Raw genomic sequence first — 19,895 nt, forward strand, 5'->3', positions numbered from 1 at the left:
TCCTTGTAACAACCTTTAGATCAGAGACATTCAGATACCTTTTCCCAGGTGAGTTCTGACTGAGCTATAAAAACAAACAAGCACATTTTACCATGACATGTCAGCAGTATTGCCTAAACTGCAGTAACAATGAAGAAGAAAACTTCTAGCTCTGATATTCCTAAAGATTTTGCCCCAGAGGTTTGTCTGTCTGTTCGTTTCCCTAGTCCTGTCGATGGGAATGCTGAAGACAGAAGCTGTCTCTTACTTTAACTTGATAAGGGTTCATTTCAGTGGTGGATTTACAGAAAAATCTGTATTAAAAATTTGAAATTCTATTGCTGTCTGTCCAGTCAACCCAGAGATGGTCGGACTTGTTAGCCAGACCCTATTTTTTCGCCAAATTCTGCTTTAGCATGCTCAAGCAACATATTCAACACAAATACCTCTTTAATCACCCTAATGTTCAGCCTGTTTATCCTGTGCTTACTTAGAAATTAAAGAAATCCCACCACCCCTCCCCACAAAAAAAATCCCAAAAAAACAACCCAGCATGCACACAGGGAAACAAAAAAAGTCCCTCATAACTGCACACCAAAACCCAACATTAAAAAAAAAACAAACCAACTTTTTCTTGGTCATTAATTCCTGCGTGGGTTTGTCTGTGAAAGAAAATATTAAGGGGGTGGGCATGTGGGGGAATCAAGGCTGCTTGTATCAACTCTCTCAGCAGCAATTTTGCAGGAAAGCAGATCAGAGAGAAAAAAATCTGTGACTGTATTGACTGAAGTTCCTTGTGGCTGAAATGATTGTACAGAGTGACTGTGGTGACCCTGCCTTTCTCTGTACTTTGCAAACCAGCTGCTCTGAGCAGGTGCTGGGACCAGCAACAGGAAAAGTTCATCTGGCAAATATTCAAGTGCTGTTCCAGTAGATCTTCACAGGCACTACTGCAACAATCTCCCCATTGAAAAATGACAAAGAATACTTGAAACATCCTAAGATTTAGTCTGAGCTGTGCCCATGTGTGTGGGTGTGCATGTATATAAATTTTAAACGTATCTTTCGAATTCTATTCCTCTATTATCAATGGGGAATACTGTTGAAAAAGGTGATAGTGGAGTTGTTTTCAAGTTGGAGTGAGTATAGTCTGAAGTCTGTGTTGATGAAGGATGGAAAGGGACATCTTGAAACCCAAGCCCCATGCAAGAAGTCAGTCCTCAGGCATGTTTTTTATCCCCCATAATACACTTACTCAAAAGGCAAGCAACTCCACAGGGCAATTTGTTGCCCTCCAACCTAGAAGTGTTCTACTTTCCATCTTAAATTTGACCACAGTGAATTTGTTCTTTCATTAGTACTGTTTCTTTCTCTAAATATGTGTTTTCCTGCCCTGGAATTCACCATCCTCCCCAGTGCTTTTAAAGAATACTGTGCAATTCAGTTCTGGTGAATAGACACTTATAGCAAGAGAATTGTCCAGAGGTTATAAGAAAGTAGAGGCAAATTCAGCCTGAAAACTCTCCCAGAGTAGCAGATTTTCTTTTGTTTGCAATTTCAAATACACCGCCTGCTCCTTTCTTTAGACCTGCAACACAATTTACGTCATCCTAAGCCACAGTGGAAATTCTTATTATGGTGACCTTGATTCTATCTTTTATGACAAGTTTTCCTTCTATTCTGCCTCAGGGTTTCAAAGTTTCACTGCTTAATTGTGCAGTCATCCTCCATGTCATCTCTGATTCCAAACTGGTGTTTCTATCAAATTTATTTGGTGCAGTCCTGCTTTTTGTGCTAACATGGTAAAATGAAAAGAGCCACCAAGGCTGGTCAGTCCCAGGCAAGGTTCTTGAGGACCATGAATAGTTGCTGTCTCTGCGTCCAAGTTCTTCACAGATACTGTTATTCTTTGCCTGCCTCTCAGTTCTCAGGATATTTCCTCTGGTAGAGATGATGGTTTCTCATACGTTAGGCAAACCCAAACTGAGAACTGCTACATATTCTATGTTGAGAAAATAATTTTAACAACATAGATGGAAAGTTAATTTCACAAAATCTTCCTTTGGTATCCTATTCCATCTACTCTCTCTCTTGTATGCTTCTGTCCTTAAATCTGGTCTAAAACCTACTATAAAACTGCTATCAGACTAAAGGGGCCTCCACTTACATGCTCTTTTTTCAGTTATAGTGAATATTTTAATCTGAATCCTGTGTTTATCAAAGTTCAATGCCTTGAATCAGAGAAAAGCAGCAGCAACAACCAAAAACTCCTAGCCAACGAAAAACCCCCCCAAAACAACAAATGAAAACGCCCTAGTTGTAAACATGGTCTTAGAGTTAAGGGACTGTGATGTCTCAGTCCACAACAGGGACAGACAGGATGCATTTATATGATTAAATGGGGGAGGGACAGGCTGCCTGACTGAAATTGTTTGTGTGAAATAAAATCATGTTCCTCAGCTGGCCAAAGGAGAATTTGGTAAAGGAACCCCCAGCTCTACATTATTCAAAATATGCAGAGCATCTGTTTTTATTATAGTCTCTGCAAGAACTACCTGACCTGTTCTACACAGAGCATTCCTGGAAGAATGTGAAAGAATTTTTAAAGTAGCTCTGTGATGCAAAGAAAATTTGTGTTTTATGGAAAAAAAAAAAAAAAAAGACAAATAAACAGGAACATGGAAAACTAACACCTGAAACTGTGAGACTTGAAAGAGATGAGAAAATGTTTCGGTCTGTAAAGCCTAAAAGCAGCTTACAATGTCTGCACTCAGAGTTTCTGTGTGGAGCTGGACAGGTTGGCATAAGAGATTACGAAAGCTCAGCTGTGAAATATTTCTGTGAAGTGTTGGTCTGGAGATGTTCTCCATTGGCTCAAGGAAGACCAGGGTTTCAGCCAGACACTCATTGTCCTTACACACCTGGAATGTCAAAACAGTTCTAATATGATACTAATGCAGTTTCTGTGACCTTTTCTCTTCTAATGAGAAAATTCTGCATGTGGAAAGGACTTACAGTCAGTTCAGGAAGGACTCTCTTGGACAGGCTCAGAAATTATAAACAAAATTAATATTTGCAGTTTTAGAAGGGGAAAAGATGATTTCCTTGGGGTAAACTGCTGGAATACTTTTTCTATTCAAGCCCCTATTAAATATTATCTTTCCAAATCTTGGCTGTGGCATACAGCTGAACTGAAGACATTTTCTGCCTGAAGCCAAAACAAACAGAAAATCACTAAGAGAAATAGGTGGCAGCCTTCAAACAAAAGGTGTACTGGTTACTGGTTTCAGAGGCAAAGAAAAAAATTGAAACGCGGGGGAAAATGCAGGAAGATTGCCTGGTACAACTTGAAATAAAAGAACATATAAGGTTAGTTCTGTGACCTGAGCGTTTAGGTGACCTTGAAGGCTTTTTGAGATGATAAATTGTGTTTGATTTTTCTCACGTAGTGAAGAATAAACCTTTTTCTCATAGCAATATAATGAGGATATTTATGGGATCTCTTCCGCAGCTCTTGGGAACGAAACAAAAAAATTACTTAGTTAAAAATGAAATTTTCAATTATTATGTTTGCAATGCTATTATTGTGAGGCTTCTTTCCTAGCAGGAGCCTTGCCATTCCAGTAGGATGCAGGCAGTATGAAGGCCTTTTACATATGCCCCCTTCATTTTCTGTGTGTTTTGGCTTCTAAGAGAGGCTATGTACAAAGCCAACTGCAAGCCTACTTTAAACCAGGCCATACTTTTCTCCCACATTAAATGGAGTAGTTGAATTTATGGGTGTTAGGAATTCTGCAGCATGCTGCTTATCACCAAGCAGTGTGGTTGCACTGGGGGGTGACAGTGGAATCCCCTATTTCCTGGCCTCTTTGCAACCTCTACCCTCAGGTCCCTCTCCTATTCTGGATTTGGGTATGTAGAGATAAATAGGTACCGTGTTCCCTCGGGTCCCATCCAGCTCAGACAGGCAAAATTGGACTCTGAAGTGGGTTATAACATCCCATCTTTAGTCTGGGTCATGGGTAGGTTACTATGGCCATAAAGTGAAGGGTGACACCCCTGCGCAATGGGGCTACATGCCCGTGCTCCCCTCAGGCTGGGATTACAGCCATGTTCCAGTCCATGGCATAATCTAACCCTGGAGGCAGCAGCACAGAGTCAGCACTTGCCATGTTTGAATTTCCCACCCTTCACAAGCACAATGTCTCTGGTCAGAACAAGGGCAACACAAGATTAGCTTCTCTTTTAGGATTAGGGAAAGGAGTAGGACAAAAATGAAATCTATTTAAACTTCTAATTTATGCCAAATGGCATCAAATCAAAAGAAGGATACGGTTCTGCCCATAGCCTCATAGAGAATAATGGGTTCGTATTTCCTTAGTCTGACGGACTAGGACACAAACTGTAATTTAAAATTGTGTCTAAATCCCCTGAGTGCCTTGCAGAACCGAAAAATAGTCTCTGCTCTGAAGCATTCAGAAGTTAGGCTGCTCCGTGGATTTTTTTTTAATTTCCCTAGCTGGTACAGATGGATGCAGTGGATTTTCACTCTTTTTCACCATCTGAGGTCCTGGCCCCGGGTTAAAATGCAGAAGAGTTAAGGGAGAATTAGAACAATAGACAAGAGCTGCATGGGGATGTCTGATTAAATGTTCTGTAAGCACTTATCCTGTTTTTTTTGCTTTCTAATGTCTGAACCAAGCAAAACAACTATAGGTTGTTTTATAGACCGGTTAACATTTGTTGTCTGGTATAGAAAAGGTTAACAAATCTAATACAGGAATGAAGAAACACCCCAAATATTTTTGGGTAGCTGCAATATTAGTAGCAGTTTGCTGTAGTTCTCTGCAGGTAAACCCTTACAGCTATCCTACTTGATGCTAATATTTCCTTTGAGATGCTCACACGTGTATGTTTACTTTTAAAGATGCATAAATCCTACTGAAAACAGATATAGTGGATGAGCAAACATTATAGCACCAGTGGAAAATAGAATTTAAATAAAATAAGATCCTTTGTGCTACAAGATAAATGCACATTTCTAATCCTGGCTTCATTCACAGGTATATAGCTGAGACCCTCTAGTGGCATAAACATTTATTTGCCTTCAGCATGTGATTAAAATTCCGTTTCACAGTCACATTATAGCAACTAAATTACAGGTAGTATTTTTGGGGCTCTGGCAAAGTGAATCTGGGATTAGATACAGTGCAGGCTCACGTTAATGAATGTAAATTGATTTTTAGCTGTGAGGGGCAATTATAGATGCACTGGAAGGAGAGGGGAGTTTTTGAAAGGATATTCTAGAACTAATTACTATCAGTAAAAAACACGCAAAGAGCAACGTAATACCCAGGACAGCCAATGGGGATAAAAGCTTAAACACAAATCTGTCATGACCCTAGTAGGTGAAGACTGTTTAAAAACAGTGATCTCCACTTAGCTTGTAATATGCGCATTGCCCCTCTTTCTCACTCATCTATTCTCTCTCTCTCTCTCTCTGACACGCACACACACACACGCCTCCTGATTTGCAGAAGACAGACATCTAGGGCATTCTTGGCATCCACAGGAAATCATATGGGATTAAAAACTCACAGCAGTAAGTACTCACTGCATTAAATGTTTATTAAGTGGCATGCTGTCAAAAGCTAGATTTAACAGTAAATACAGGATGGACTTTAATGGAATTGGTTGTATTTGATTTTTTCTTAGGAATGCTCTGAAAGCTGCTTCTCGAGGATTACAAGTTCACCTTTTGCATTTACGGCTGCCTGTTTACCATCCATGTGGTAACCTCTGGACAGTAATCCATTCATTATCCCCACTGATTGAGTGCGGCAGCAGCGCAGTGGTAACTACTTCACTCAGCTGACGGCAGACAACAAAAGGAGGAAAATTATGAATTCGGACAATTTAACCTCCCAAAGCTTCCTCTCTGCGATTCACAGCAACACCAGCAATTTGTTCTCAGGGCTCCAGTTTGTTCAGTCCTTCAAGCCACTCATCATCCCCTGCTACTCGCTGGTGGTTTTTATTGGTGTCATTGGGAATTACCTTCTCATTTATGTCATCTGCAAGACAAAAAAAATGCACAATGTCACTAACTTTCTGGTAGGCAACCTGGCTTTCTCAGACATGCTCATGTGTGCCACCTGTGTGCCCCTGACCCTGGCCTATGCCTTTGAGCCCGGGGATGGGTGTACGGGCGCTTCATGTGCTACTTGTTTTCCTGATGCAACCCTGTCACTGTGGTTTGTGTCTGTCTTCACCCTGACTGTCATAGCTGTGGACAGGTACTGTGCCATGGTGTACCCATTCCGCAGGAGGCTCACCATCCCTATCTGTGCTTACATCCTGGCTGCTATTTGGCTGCTGAGCTGCACTTTGGCTGCCCCAGCCTTGGTCCACACATACCATGCAGAGTCCCAGAGGCTGGACGTTCTCCATCTGCGAGGAGTTTTGGTTCCACATGAAAAGAGATCGCTTGGCTTATGCCTACAGCACCCTCATCATCACCTACGTTCTGCCTTTGGCTGTCATCTCCCTGTCCTACCTGAGGATCTCAGTCAAGCTGAAGAACCGTGTAGTGCCAGGCAATGTCACCCAGGGCCAAGCTGAGTGGGACCGTGCCAGGAGGAGGAAGACTTTTCGCTTGCTGGTCTTAGTGGTGGCAGCCTTTGGAGTCTGTTGGCTGCCCCTGCACATCTTCAACATGATAAAGGACATAGACATCAGCCTGATTGACAAGCAGTACTTCAACTTCATCCAGCTGCTGTGCCACTGGTTTGCAATGATGTCTGCTTGTACCAATGCCTTCCTCTATGCCTGGCTCCATGACAGCTTCAGGGGAGAGCTGAAAAAATGTTTGCTGGAGGAAGAAGAAAATTGGACCCGCTTACAAACTGCATTATGGCCAGTGTGGTGCTGTAAATGAGAGCTGGTGGGAGCGCAACTCCTTTGTACATTTACATTGTAAGTCTTTTCCACTTTTAATTAGTCGTCATTCCTGACATTTGCCCTTAGGGCTCAATTATAACAACACAATTCCATGTGCTTCTTTCCCAGCCACCTCCACTTCTAATGACAGGCAGATGTCACGCCTCAAAAATATCTTTATTTCTTTGATTGGAGTTAGAAGGCAAGGAGATGTCAGCACAATAAGATACAGGGATCCTCCTATCTGTCTGGATATTACAGAGATAGGTTTTGCGGACAAAAGAGGCAAGGATGAATATGAAACCTAAATATCTCAAAGAGGGAGTGTTCTGGATTGTGCCAAAAAATTAAATTTGTGTATCTACCCACAGTCCATTCCTTAGCACAGGCTCTAGGGTAGGGACTCACAAGTATCCCTGTAGTCCTTCTTGGGTTAGGGCTGCTGTCTCATGGAGCCTCAATTCACTGACCCTACTGCAAGTCAGCTGCATTGTCCTCACAGCATTGCCAGTGCTGAGATGAATTCCACTCTTTCCTTGAGGAACTGATTTTGACATGTGGCACTCTTGCCATGAGATCTGATCTCCAGAGAGAGACAGATGGGTTGGCACTGCCTTCTGGAGGTGTCTGTTAAGAGACAAAGGGCTGGAGGGGCTGTGGATGTTAAGCAAGCATGAGCATTGCACGGGCAGCCGAAGAAAGAGCTGCCAAACAGAGCAGAGGGGCAGGCACTCTCACTTCGGAGGAGTCTTTGGGAAGAAACAATTTCCTTTGACATTCACCTTTCAAAGTGATGGTAGAAGCTATAATCAACCTAATAGTTTCTAGTTTCTTCCTCCCTGAAAATATCTGAGTTAACAGTTAAGTGTGCAGGATGGAGTTCTGACAGCACACATTGATTCTGAGAGGGTTTCTTCCAACTGCTCAGCTGGAATATGGGTTAAGCATGAGAAACTTCCTGGTACTGAACTGAGATCAGCCAGGGAAGCAGCACAGTCCAGGGGCAGTTTTGGCCACGGTCAGCAAGGGCATTTCTCTGACCCACACCCTGCACATGGCCAGAGAGGTCTGTGCTGGGGGCAATGAAAATAGACACGAGGGGAGAGGGAAGAAAGAGAGGATGGTTCGCTTCTAGTTGTAAATGTACTCCCACAGTGAAACTGTGAATATCATTTGCTCATTGTGTTCCAGTAAGATCAATCTGATTAAAAATCCCCCAGATCCACATGCACACACTGGGAAAAGTGTTGGGAAAACTTTTGAAATCCCATTTCACGAGCTTCCTAGAATTTCAAGTTGTTCTACTGCTGGTAATGAGGACACTAAAAGCTGACTACAGAGGCACTCAATGAAGAAGCGTCCATTTAAAGTGGGGCATACTTGCATTCACTCTGTGATTATGTGTGCTCTGCCTTGCTTACCTCAATTTTAAAGGTCTGAGTGACCTTCTAAAGAGTGTTTCGCTTTTGCTGAATTTCAGGAAATGTTTTTGTCCTTGGAGGTCAATATAGCAAGTTACAGGAATAACTGGTCACTTTGAAAAGGCAAAAAGCCCACTTTTCAAACTAACCAATCTAATTTTAAATGCTTTTCACCCTTATTTTCAGGACTCTTTTAAAGAGCACAGAGAGTAGGACACCAAGACAGCACTGAAACAGCAATGCAAAAAGCAGCTTCAAGTAACAAAAAAATCCTGATTTTTAGAGATTGTTCTTCTGTGGAATTAAGTAAATTCAAACTGTCAATTTTTCAGTTTGCAAAGGTTAATTAACACTGAGGTGGCTTATAATCTCTACAACCTCCTGCACTAAATACAGGCAGTGCTGTCATCTAGTGATCCAAAGCCCAGTGGAGTTTTCCCAGACTTCCTCAACCACAGCAGTCCTGGGATCATTTCCTCCTTACCCATCATATTTTTTCCTATATTTGCCATCACTGCAGTTTGACTTATTCATGTTCTCTTGAATGATAATGACTGGAGATGGTAACTGCAGAGACCTGCATGAAGCAAACAAGGATTCTCTCTCTATTTGATTTTCCTTGAGACAGAAATGAAGGGCTTTTCAGTGCACAGATTGTTCCCACAGTGATGGATACACTGGGAATATCTCACTTCCAGCTGCCTCTGGAGCTGCTGTTAGAGCAGTGCCAAGGTCTGGCAGCTCCTGGAGATGCCCAGCACAGCTGGCACCCTCATCTAAGTGCTGGCTTAACCTGTACGTGCCTTGATTCTGTCAGGATGCAGATTTGCAGCAGAAATCTCAGAGCCTGCCCTTGCTTCAGGCCCTCCTCATAAGGTTTTCAGATGGTCCCTGAAATGGTCTGCATTTCCCAGCTGTGGGCTCCTGAAGCTCCTTCTCTCTCCTCCACACCCCCCTTGGCCCACCTCAGTGGTCTGTAATGCCATTTCCCCAGGCTTTCCCTGCACAAACGAGGTCCAGCCCTGAGCTTGAGGACTGGGGGTTCCATAGGGCAGGGAACAAAGCACAGCCACGTTCAGTGAGCCTCAGTTCTCCTAATTGAGACCCAAGAATCTCTGCCCAATTTAATTACTGGTTTTTCTGATATCCAGAGTAATAAACAATAATAAGATTTAGAGGCACATTGATGCACTTCTGTAATCCAGTTATGCAAATAAATATATTGAAAACTGTCATGTGAAACGTGTTTGCTAATCTCCACCCGTCCCCAGGGAACTGCTGTGGTTCTTGGAAGGACCAGGGCTCATCACTGAGGTAATTTTGGTGGTATATTTTTAAATTGCAGTTTAAGAAATCAGGGCATGCTTTTATTTTGTAGACTGGCTTGGTTCAAAACTTGATAAAACTGTTAATTACTCTAGTGCTTGATCAAACATAAGCTACTCCCTGTGGTCAAAAGTGGGGCTGGCATTAAAAGGCAATGTACCCATGAAACACATAGGAAAGTGAATCAGTGTTTGATCAGAAAATAGACTAGAAAGTGACCAAAGGTCACTAGAGTTGAAATCAGGCAGCCAAAGGAAAACAATCAAACCTTAGTCAGGGTCAGGTAGAGTTGGTCTTTCCCCCACCTTAAGAATATCTTCTCAGAACAGTCACCAAAGACTAACTTCTCTGTGCAATGCATTGCTTTAAATAAGTTTTCCTTGTTCTTGGCTGAAGAAAACTCAGGGTTATATTTGTACTGTGTTTGGGGAATGACAGTTTGTCTGCATGGGCAAAAGCAGCTCCTGCCATGAGGTCATTACTCACAGGAGTGGGGTGAGTGTTTCACAGCTGATAGATGGGCTGGGAAAAGCTGGTGTTTCTCATACCTGCTGAACAACAGATGCTCTGTACAGCTTTAATTGAGCAAATTTTGCTTGTTGAGGTGTCAGTGGTGAGTTATAATTAGTTGTCTAAGGTGATAAAAGCTGAAAATGGTGCACCTGCAGCTGGGGAAAAAAAGTGCAAAACTGGAGAGAGCTGTACAATTCATCAATCAATCTACCCACCAGACGAGAAAAGGGTAGGGACAAAAACAACCTGCTGGTGGTAAAACCACTGCCATCTTGGCCATTTCTGCATGAAGAAATGTAGTACAAACTTTTACCTGCAGCCCTCCCCTCTCACTGCCCACTATCTTTTCCTTTTCTCAGAAAAAAAATAGTCACATTCTTCCTCCCTACCCTGGAGAAAAGGTTGCTCAAGGGTCAAAGCAAACATTTCTGCCTCATGGAAAGCATACAGAAAGGGAAGGCTTCCTAAAGGGGAAAGGGCTTTCTAAAATGAAGAACATCTTTTTCTCTCTTCTTTCTGCAAGACACACAGGCTCTGAACTGAACCATTTGCTGTGTGGGTCTGCAGCTGGCCTGGTCTGACACTTGGAGCTCTGGCTTTTGTGTTTACATCAAGTAAATACCTCTCCCCTTGCTCAGTCACCTCATTTTGCGTCACAACCATCACTAGCTCTGATCCTTTGTACCTGATTTCCCTCCACAGCAACAAGATGCTTTACTGAAAGTCCCAGAGAGGAGCTGCAGATGCACCTAAGGTATCCATCCTGTATTAATGGCACTTTTCCTTTGGAAATCATTATCACAATTCCTGTCTCAAGAGCAGGTTTGAAGTCTATTCTTACTATGCACTGAAATAACCAGATGACATAGGCTTTCCCAGGCTGATTTCAACCAAATTTTGTGTTATGTGTTTCTCTGCTCCCTGCTCTCCTAACTCTCCCCCAGAATTTTGAAACTATTGATCAACTACTCAGCAGAAGCAGGAGCCTCAAGGTTGTTGCCACCTGAAATTAGGAATATTGGCACTTTCTCAGTGCTCCCTGGGGAAGAAAAAGACATCTAAGTACTCTCTCTTTTAGGAACTCACACAGGATTACACAGGGATTGGATATCAGGAAAAATTTCTTCATCAAATGGCTGGTCAGGCATTGGCACAGGCTGCTCAGGGCAGTGGTGGAGTCACTGTTCTTGGAGGGACTTAAAAGATGTGTAAATGTGGCACTTGGGGACATGCTTTAGTGGTGGGTTTGGAAGTGCTGGGTTAACTGTTGGACTTGATCTTAGAGGTGTTTTCCAACCTAAATGATTCAGGACTAATTACTAGATGGTCAGGCTGCCTACCTACAGGGCAAAAAGTGAGAGGTTAAGGGCATGAAGCTCAAATATATCTCAATGGGAGTTATGTCCCTTTGGGATCTATAAATTTACTCTCTTCACCAGATAGGATTGGCTTTCCCTTTCTACAGCTTGCTTTGTCAAATTAGGTTAATGAAACCAGTAATTTATATAAATAATAAAGCACACACTCAAGAACTCCCTGATTCATGTCTCCAGCCCATTGGAAATCAATTTGGGATCACTGCTATCTCTTTGCAGCTGGCTGGGCTCTCCATCCTTTGCATCTTGTTTATGTTAATTATCACATTGTAATTTCCCTGTGTTTTTTGGTTTTATTTTTTAATTTCTGCAGGGAACATCCAAAAGGAGATGATGGCTTAAATCCCTACATCTACATTTCCTACAATTCCTACATTTCCATGAGGTGCTGGAGACAAGCAGCAGCAAGGGGACGGCAAAGAGAAGCTTGCTGCTTTCCAGCGTGGAGATGGGATCTGCCTCTCCTGCTGAGCACAGTTCTGGGTTTCCAGATAACATGCTGGGAAGGCAGCTTGTGGCTCACAGCAGCAGGAGTGGCTTCAGTGCTGTGGTTTGTGAGAAGCTGGTGCTGGCTGTGGGGCTGAGGACCACTCAGTGCAGCTCAGGTTCTCCCAGAAGCATCAGCCAGAAGGTGCTGTGCTCAGCTCGAGGCAGCTGTGCTCTGGAGAGGTTGATCAGCTCGAGGTGTTGTCTCTCTTTCTACGGCTTCTCAGCCACAGTGAGATGTGTTTGTTTACTCCATCACACCCACAAGACAGGTGAAAATGTGAGAGCAAATGACATGGGAGCTGTGGTGCACTGTCCCAGGCTGCCACCACCCACAGTTGAGTTTGTGACCTGCTGCGTTCAGGAGGGGGAAGGAGAAGCAACAGACTGTGCTGTAAACCAACCCCATCTTGGGCTCATGGTGGCACGGCAAGAAAGAAAGAAAGAAATAATATTTTTAGACTTCAAGCTAACAATAACCAGCCAAAGAGTAAATCTGAAATCACCCAGAGGCTGTTCCTGTATGAGTGTAGGAGCCACTCAGGCCTTCTTGTGAGTGTGGCCCCTCACTTGTGGCCTGTCAGCTCAGTGTGTTTGCTTTATGGTATCTTTCTTCCCTGCCCTCAGCCCCTCAGTGCAACAGGGGCAAGCCAGGCAAAAGCAGGAACATTAGTGTGAGGTCCATGTACACAGAGGAGTTGAAGGCAGATGCACTTGTGAAAGGGTGTTTTTTAATAAAAATAATTGAAAGGTTGGGGATGGAGTTCCAAGGCAAGTGTTCAACACAACCACTCCTCAGCCACTGGAGGAAATAAAATGGAAATAGTTCAGATGTCATGTGCAAGAGTTAGCTATGAACTAAATAGCCAGTATACACTACATACAAAGTATTTCAAATCATTAACAAGACAAAATTTTCACCAGTCAGCTTTGGAATGATTTCCTCTTGATTATTGGATCATTTTAAAATTCAACATCTGTTGTTAATATGCATAGATTGAAACAAGTAAAAATAAATTTGAAACCATCTGAAGCACTAGACAGCATATGGCAGACCTGTTAAATCTTAACAAGTCAATAATATTATCATTGTGAATCACTCCTTCATTAAAACATGTATTAATGTCTGCTGTATAAAATAATGTTTATTTGTAAAAGCCTTTTGTGCCACCCATGCAATTGTCACTTGTCACAGCTAATTCTAGATTGCTTTGATAATATCTCCTCTTGGAAAATTGTCACAGACTGAGGACAGAGGAAATACAAATCATCACCTGTCAAAGTTCTGACAACATCACAGACAAAGTGCAGGGAAGGTTTTGAAGACCTGTGTTTTGCTGTAGTGACAAAAATATAGGTTTCTTTGCTTTTAAAGCATTGTGGAAAGCACTGTTCCAAACAGTTCTGACCCCCCAAAAACCTCGTATACAGTGTCTGACAAGATTTGCAATGTTTCATGGTTCTTAACATTCTTTGTTTATTGCTAAATGAAGAAACTATTCCCACGAATTAGTTTGGAATGGCACTGTTCACCTGTAAATGCTGCCTAAATGTCTGTACCGCCTGAAAATATTTAGGGATGGGGGGGAGGATATAAAACAAGTGGGAATTTAAACCCAGACTGCCTAGACCTTGAAATCATTAAATGGGTGGATAAAGGTACCAGAACATTGAAAAGTGGTCTTTCAATTGTTGACTGGGAAGACTTACCTCCTCCCCACACATATTTTAAGGAAAGGCTCTTGAAATTCAGGCTGCTATTTTTCATGCAGAGACATCTCCCTTCATCTCAGTATGAGGCACACAAACTCAGAGATGCAGCATTTGAAGTGACATTTTCCCTTTGCACCCTCAGCAGTGGCTGTGAGGTAGTTCAGCCCAGACAGGAGCATATTCTGCCCTTCAGCATTACACATTTTGGGTGAAACCTCTCCTGGAGCATTGTACAAACAATTGCCTTGGGATGCTGTCTGTGCTGTCTGCATTCACTCACTCTTACACAGTTTAAGTCTGATTTGTGGGTTTAGTTCAGATCTGCTTTCCAGAAGTGGTACAGTAACCTGGAACCCCAGGCTAAAAATATTCTCTAGACGTGTGAAATTTATTATCTAGCAAAAAACTAAGCAACCAACCCCAGACTCTCAAGATGTTAAAGGAATGGATCCACATAAAAAAATAAATAGTTCTTAAAATGCCTTGATTCCTGAGGTTTAGATCACTTTTGAGGGGGGTAGAAGGTGTTCTAATGTTTGTTCAACATTGAAGAAGGTATGGCCAAGTGGAATATTTGGTACTTTTCTAAACAATTATGGGTTTGCTGAATAAACAGAAAAGCACAAAAGGTTTGATGGCAAGAAGAAAATGCACAGGATTTTTAGTGCTAAAATGATTTAGCTGGACGAGCTGAATCTGCAACGTGATGTTCAACAAACCGCTTAATTTACACTGCTGAAAATAGGGATAATTAGGCAAGTGCTTTCTCTTCCAGTTCTAACATGAGGTGTTTAAAAGCAGGGGTGGAAGGTGGCTTTGGAGAAGGCTGGGTTGACACAAGAATAATTTTAAAAATTTTAACAGCTGTGAATGAAAACAAAGCGAAGAGTGTCAGTACAGCTTTCTAAATCTGAAGCTATTTATGTTCAAATATTGAGACCCAATGAGGTGGATAAAAGGTAATGTGGAGCTACACTGAGTTTCAAAACTCACCTATTTTAAAACAGTTGCAGAAATGGCAAGCCCTACAGATTAATCTGCATTAGTAGAAGAAAAACAGAACACAAGGGAAGTTCCAACTTGTTTCCTGTTATATAATGTTCCCAAGTTCCCTTTTGGGTAGTTTTTTTCCCCCCTATAGATCAGAAGCCCTCAGGATGCAGCAGCTCCTCCCTCCATACACTCTGTACAGTTTCCAGTAGGAGGAAGAATCCAAGATCTGAGATATCTCCTCCTAACAGCTCTGGAAGATTGGAGTCCATGTGGCACAAACCATGAGGCAGAGCACAAGTACATGTAATTATCATCCTAATGCAGAGCTAAAACTAAACCCCGAATTGGAGCTAGTAGGTTTATCAAGTACCATCTCTTCACAAGAAGTTAACATGCGTTTCCCTTCAACATTCAGCATTAATAGATTTGATAAAATTGCTAATTGCTGGGTCTTTATTCACCAAAGTATTCTTCTAAATTATCTCGTTTCCCTGGAACCTGCTAGTCAGCTCTTTTCTCACTAATTCTTTCTTCATTAGAGAAACAAGACCTGTTTTCCCTAGTCCCAGCAACCCTTACATCTCATTTCCCATCAGAAGTCACCCTCTGATGATGATGCTGATGAACATGGTGTCCTCCCACCACCATCAGTTGCCCCCCAGCCCAGCAGGCAGAGCCTTTAAGCACACACAGAGCCCCCCTGTCAAATACTGGCCGTGTTGCTGCAGGCAGGGAGTGTTTTAGAGAGGGTTCAGCTTATTAAACAAGTTTGCCAAGGTTGTGTCATCAGGAGAAGCAATTACATGAAGCCAGGTAGAGCCCACATATGCAAGACAGTGATTAGAGTAACTATCTGATACTGATAAAGCAGTCTATTAAAACAGAGTAAAAAAGCCTTTCCTCATCTCTTGGGAAAATAAATACAGAAAAGAATAATGAAAATTGACACAAACTGTTTGTGGGTGCATGAAGAATTTGACATTCCATTTAATTGTAGACCTCCCTTTTCTCCCAGAGTCCTGAAATGCTGTCCACAGTTTGTTATAATTTTTTAAGAAAGTTTCAGATTTCATCCCCATGGATTTATTATTCCCTTTCTTGTTCCAGGTGGGTCTCTTGCTCCTGTTGATATTATCTAATCTATTTCCTCTTGCACTGGCCACCTAAAACAGGCATGTGAAGACCACCTCAGCTTCAGACCATGTCATGTGTCCTCTGCAAACCTGAGATCTGCCTGAGCAAGGAGACAAATCTATACTAATTACTTTCCTCCCTTTTGAACGAGAAGGTATCAAAACTCATTCTGTGACTTTAGATGGTGTTTATTGTTTCCTCTCTATCCAGGCCTAGAGCCCGTTCATAAGGAGAACTGAGTTTGCTCTGAGAGGATTTGCAGTTGAAAAATCCATTTTGACTTTCCTCATTGCCTCGTTTTCTTTCATTGCTCACAAAGATTTTGTGTTTTCCAAGACTTTCTGGCATTTGAAGGTAAGCTGACTGATAGACAAATTCCTGATTAATCTTTTCCTTCCATTCTTAGAAACTGAATATATTTGCTCCTGTCCAATTTTCTGATGCTTATTTACATCCCATGCCTTCCCTAAGATAACCCCAAGTGGTTCTGACATTAATTCTGTCATATTCTTCTGCAGCATCTTGGAATAAAATGCACCAGGCTCAGGTAGTGTGAAACTTTCCAGTTCTCTAATGCCTCCTTGTGCATTTCCATGGAGGCAGTTATCCCAACATGAAGGCTGTTAAAAAGGGGGCCACAGGCTCATTAACAAATATGAACTTACAACATGATGTTGGCACAATTCTGTTTAGTTTGCTTCACTGTGAGAATCCTGTATGTCTTTTAGTAGGTTGCAGTGGATTTGATATGCAGATGTTTTACTCATTTGCATAATTAAAATGATTAAAACTGCCTTAAGACCCAGTGCTTTGCAATTACGCTTTCAGAAGAGCTTTTCTCCTCCTGACTTTCAAGTGAACAAGTTTCCTTACACATTTCCAAGTTATTAACTATGGAGCCACAGATTCTGGCACTTGGGGCATCGCAGATAGAAGACACCTCTTAAAATACCCTAAAGTGCAGCTGTTTGCTGTGCTCTGATGTACAGCAGTCCTTGATTCTGTCCTCGGTGAACCGTGAGCTCTCAGAGCTCCGTGTTTGTGGAGTGATGGATGCTCTTCCACTGCCACCTCCTGGGCATGACATGGGGGACTTGAGAGACGTGGTAATAAAAGCATTAAATGAACTTGAAAAGATCCTAAATCAAAGACAGGAATCTAACTTTGGCCATGAACTCTGACATTTTAAGTCTTTCCCTTGACCCTTTGAGTCTGACCCCAAAGCACAGCAGTGGGGGCTGCTGCAGACAGAGACACCCTCAGCACCACAAGATGATGGAACTCTTCTGAAGATTTGCCTATAAATCACAGATTTTAAACAGTGTTTAAAATATTCAGCTTGACACTTGAAAAAGGTTACTCATAACCCACCAGAGTGGGGGGAAGGCTGGGGGTGGGGACTGCATAAACATGAACCACTCCATCCACCACAGCAGAGCCCAGTTAGGTCTCTGAAGACATGCACCTCTGACTTGGCCACCCTGGCTCTAATGACAACTCACTTTTAATTAAAACTGCTTTCGAAAGAAGATACTTGATTAATGGCCTGGGAGACCTTGAAAATGGAGTCATTCCTGCAAGAGGAAGGTAATTAACTTTTTTTAATCAGTGGAAACTGACCTCAAGGTCTAGTGAAGGGAGTCATCAGCAAACTCACTCCCACAGATACATAGCAGAGCCCTTCTACATTACTGGAGATCCCAGGGAAAGGACTGGGAACTGGCCTTGCTACACACCAGCCTGCAGAGCTGCTTCATCATCTCATCCCACTGCCTGGCTGGGAGCACTCTGGGGCAGAGACACCTTGTGCTTTTTCCTCCCTCACCTCTGACCTGAGCAAAGCTCTGGCTCTTCTCATCTCACCCTGTCTCAAAAAAGGAAAAAACCACCCAAATTCCAATCAGAGACAGCATCAGTCTCCAGAGAGAACTCCTTAGCAGCCCAGACTCCCCTCACTGTCTTACAGGGAAGACCCTGGCAAACAAACTCGAACATCAGGACTCAAGGCTTTCCCTTGGCAGATGCCAATGGTTCTGCAGATCAAACCTCAACTTCTGCTTCTTGTTCCTCACCTGGCACAGGTGGGGATGCCTGGCAAGGACAGTTAATGGGGCCTTGTCTGAGATTACAGTGAACTCTTGCCCTTCATGGCCTGCATCCTAAACCTGCTTTCTAATTCCCTAAAGGAGACTGATTTATGCTTTCAGTTTTATCGCTGTTAGTTAATGATCCATTACTGTCAAAAGGACAGCTAGAAGTAAAATCCTTATGTTAAGTAAAAGCCAAAATCTGCAGAGGAGACTGTACCAGAGGGAGGGCACAGGGAACATGCAGAGGTGTTTGCAGGTCCTGAGTGCTGTGACACTTGTGACTGCATTGCTGCTTGGTGACAGCTCTACAGCAAGGCAGCTTGGGCTGCAATCAGGCAGCACAGAGCAGCTCTGAGATCTGCAGCCCTCAGGGCAGTTCAGAGTCCCTCCCCAGCAGGGTCCACACCTGCAGAAGGAGGGCACGTTAGGCCTGGAAGGATAATGCAGGAGAGCTCCCAGTTCTAAGCCCCTCACTGCCTCACCCCTGAACACAGGCATGCCAGGAGTGCTGCTGGCCCCGGAAGGCCCGGGACAGAGAAGGTGGACTTTAATGCTGGTGTCTGACTTTCCAGCCATGCTGCAATTCTCTCCCTGCCAGCACTCCCTGCTGAAGTCTGCCTCACCCTTTGGATGCAATCACACATCTTCGAGGAACCCATTGCACACACCGTGAAAATCCCTGCCAGCAGTCAGAAATTGTACTGCTATTGCTTTAAACCATTTCATCTACTGAGCTTCCAGGAGATAGTAAGTTTTTACATTTTTTCCCACTCGCTCCTCCTGCACACCTAGGAGCACTCCTCCCCAAGGAAATCTGTGCTTTTCCAGCACAGCCCTGCCTGCTAGCAAGACACAAAATAGAGCTGTGAAAATCAGGACAGCACAAACCCATAAAGCTCACTTTTATCCTACATATTGAACATGAAAACCCCAAAAACTGAAGGATCATTAAAATAAAAACAAGCAACAAACAAAAAACCAAATCAAAACTCATCCTACCAATGGACTGCATCCATAACAAAACAGGACTTCTGTATTCCACAATGTGTTTTGTGTTTGTGCAGGACCTTAGGGTGCAGCCTGCTCCACCCCAGCAAGCCTCACCACAGGGAAAACTACGGGAGCCCCACACTGGTCCCCACCAGCACATTCCAGCAAAAGGCAACGCTACCCTCTGGTGTTTCCCAGCAGAACATCCAGTCTGCCCACTGCCCTCCAAAGCTGTTTCCTTCCATTTCTTTTCATCTGCTTTCAGTGCAAATTCCCTTGTACATCTCCAAGCAAAAACAATTAATGTAATATTTACAGCAGTGGAGGAAGAAGGTAACTCTACCAACTCATTGTTTTGCGTCAGGAGGACACACAGAGACTTTGGGGCAATCTTTGTTGGCCCTTCACACTTGATGGATTCATATTTACTACACTTCATTTGGACTTTTTTGAAGATTTATTTGTAATATATTTCCAGAACTGTAACCCTCGTCTGCCAGCACAGACAGGAACTGCATTAATGCAGGCTGTGATTTGGTTCCTAGAGTTTATTTACTGTTTCTGTAGTAAATAACAGGTTACATTGTTTGTGATGCTTGATGTTTCTGCCAAGCCTGTGTTCCTATGTAACTAGATAAGAGAAAATGATGTTAAAATTCAGCAATGTTGGCTCATGAAGATTGCCTCTCACAAGCTATGGCAGAAAGTTCTGGGTTTTTTGTGCCTATGCTAAAAGGTTTGTGAAGGTGCTGAATCAATGTTGCACTGGCTTCATGCGCACCTCAGAGGGAAGGTTCAAGACTGGCCAATTACAGGAAACGGACTTTTAGAATGTGTCCAGCCCCTTAATTACTGATGGTCACTCAGTGATTTCAGCTTTTGGGAAGTGAGTCTGTGCCATTAGTGGAGGCAGACCCTTCCTTTCTCACAGTCCC

At 42.9% G+C, this 19,895-nt stretch overlaps 1 protein-coding gene across 1 annotated transcript; it reads left to right on the top strand.

The window, feature by feature from the left end:
- Nucleotides 1–5,415: 5,415 nt before the first annotated feature.
- PRLHR (prolactin releasing hormone receptor) lies at nucleotides 5,416–17,173 on the top strand. Its single transcript, XM_032116986.1, is given in 7 exon segments — nucleotides 5,416–5,581; nucleotides 5,695–6,169; nucleotides 6,172–6,233; nucleotides 6,235–6,420; nucleotides 6,422–6,836; nucleotides 6,839–6,954; nucleotides 11,868–17,173. Coding segments are annotated over 5 exon segments (1,026 nt in total). The 5' UTR covers nucleotides 5,416–5,581; nucleotides 5,695–5,880; the 3' UTR covers nucleotides 6,913–6,954; nucleotides 11,868–17,173.
- Nucleotides 17,174–19,895: the final 2,722 nt, after the last annotated feature.

This window comes from Corvus moneduloides, chromosome 8 (genome assembly GCF_009650955.1).
Source record: "Corvus moneduloides isolate bCorMon1 chromosome 8, bCorMon1.pri, whole genome shotgun sequence".
Classification (NCBI taxonomy): Eukaryota; Metazoa; Chordata; class Aves; order Passeriformes; family Corvidae; genus Corvus; species Corvus moneduloides.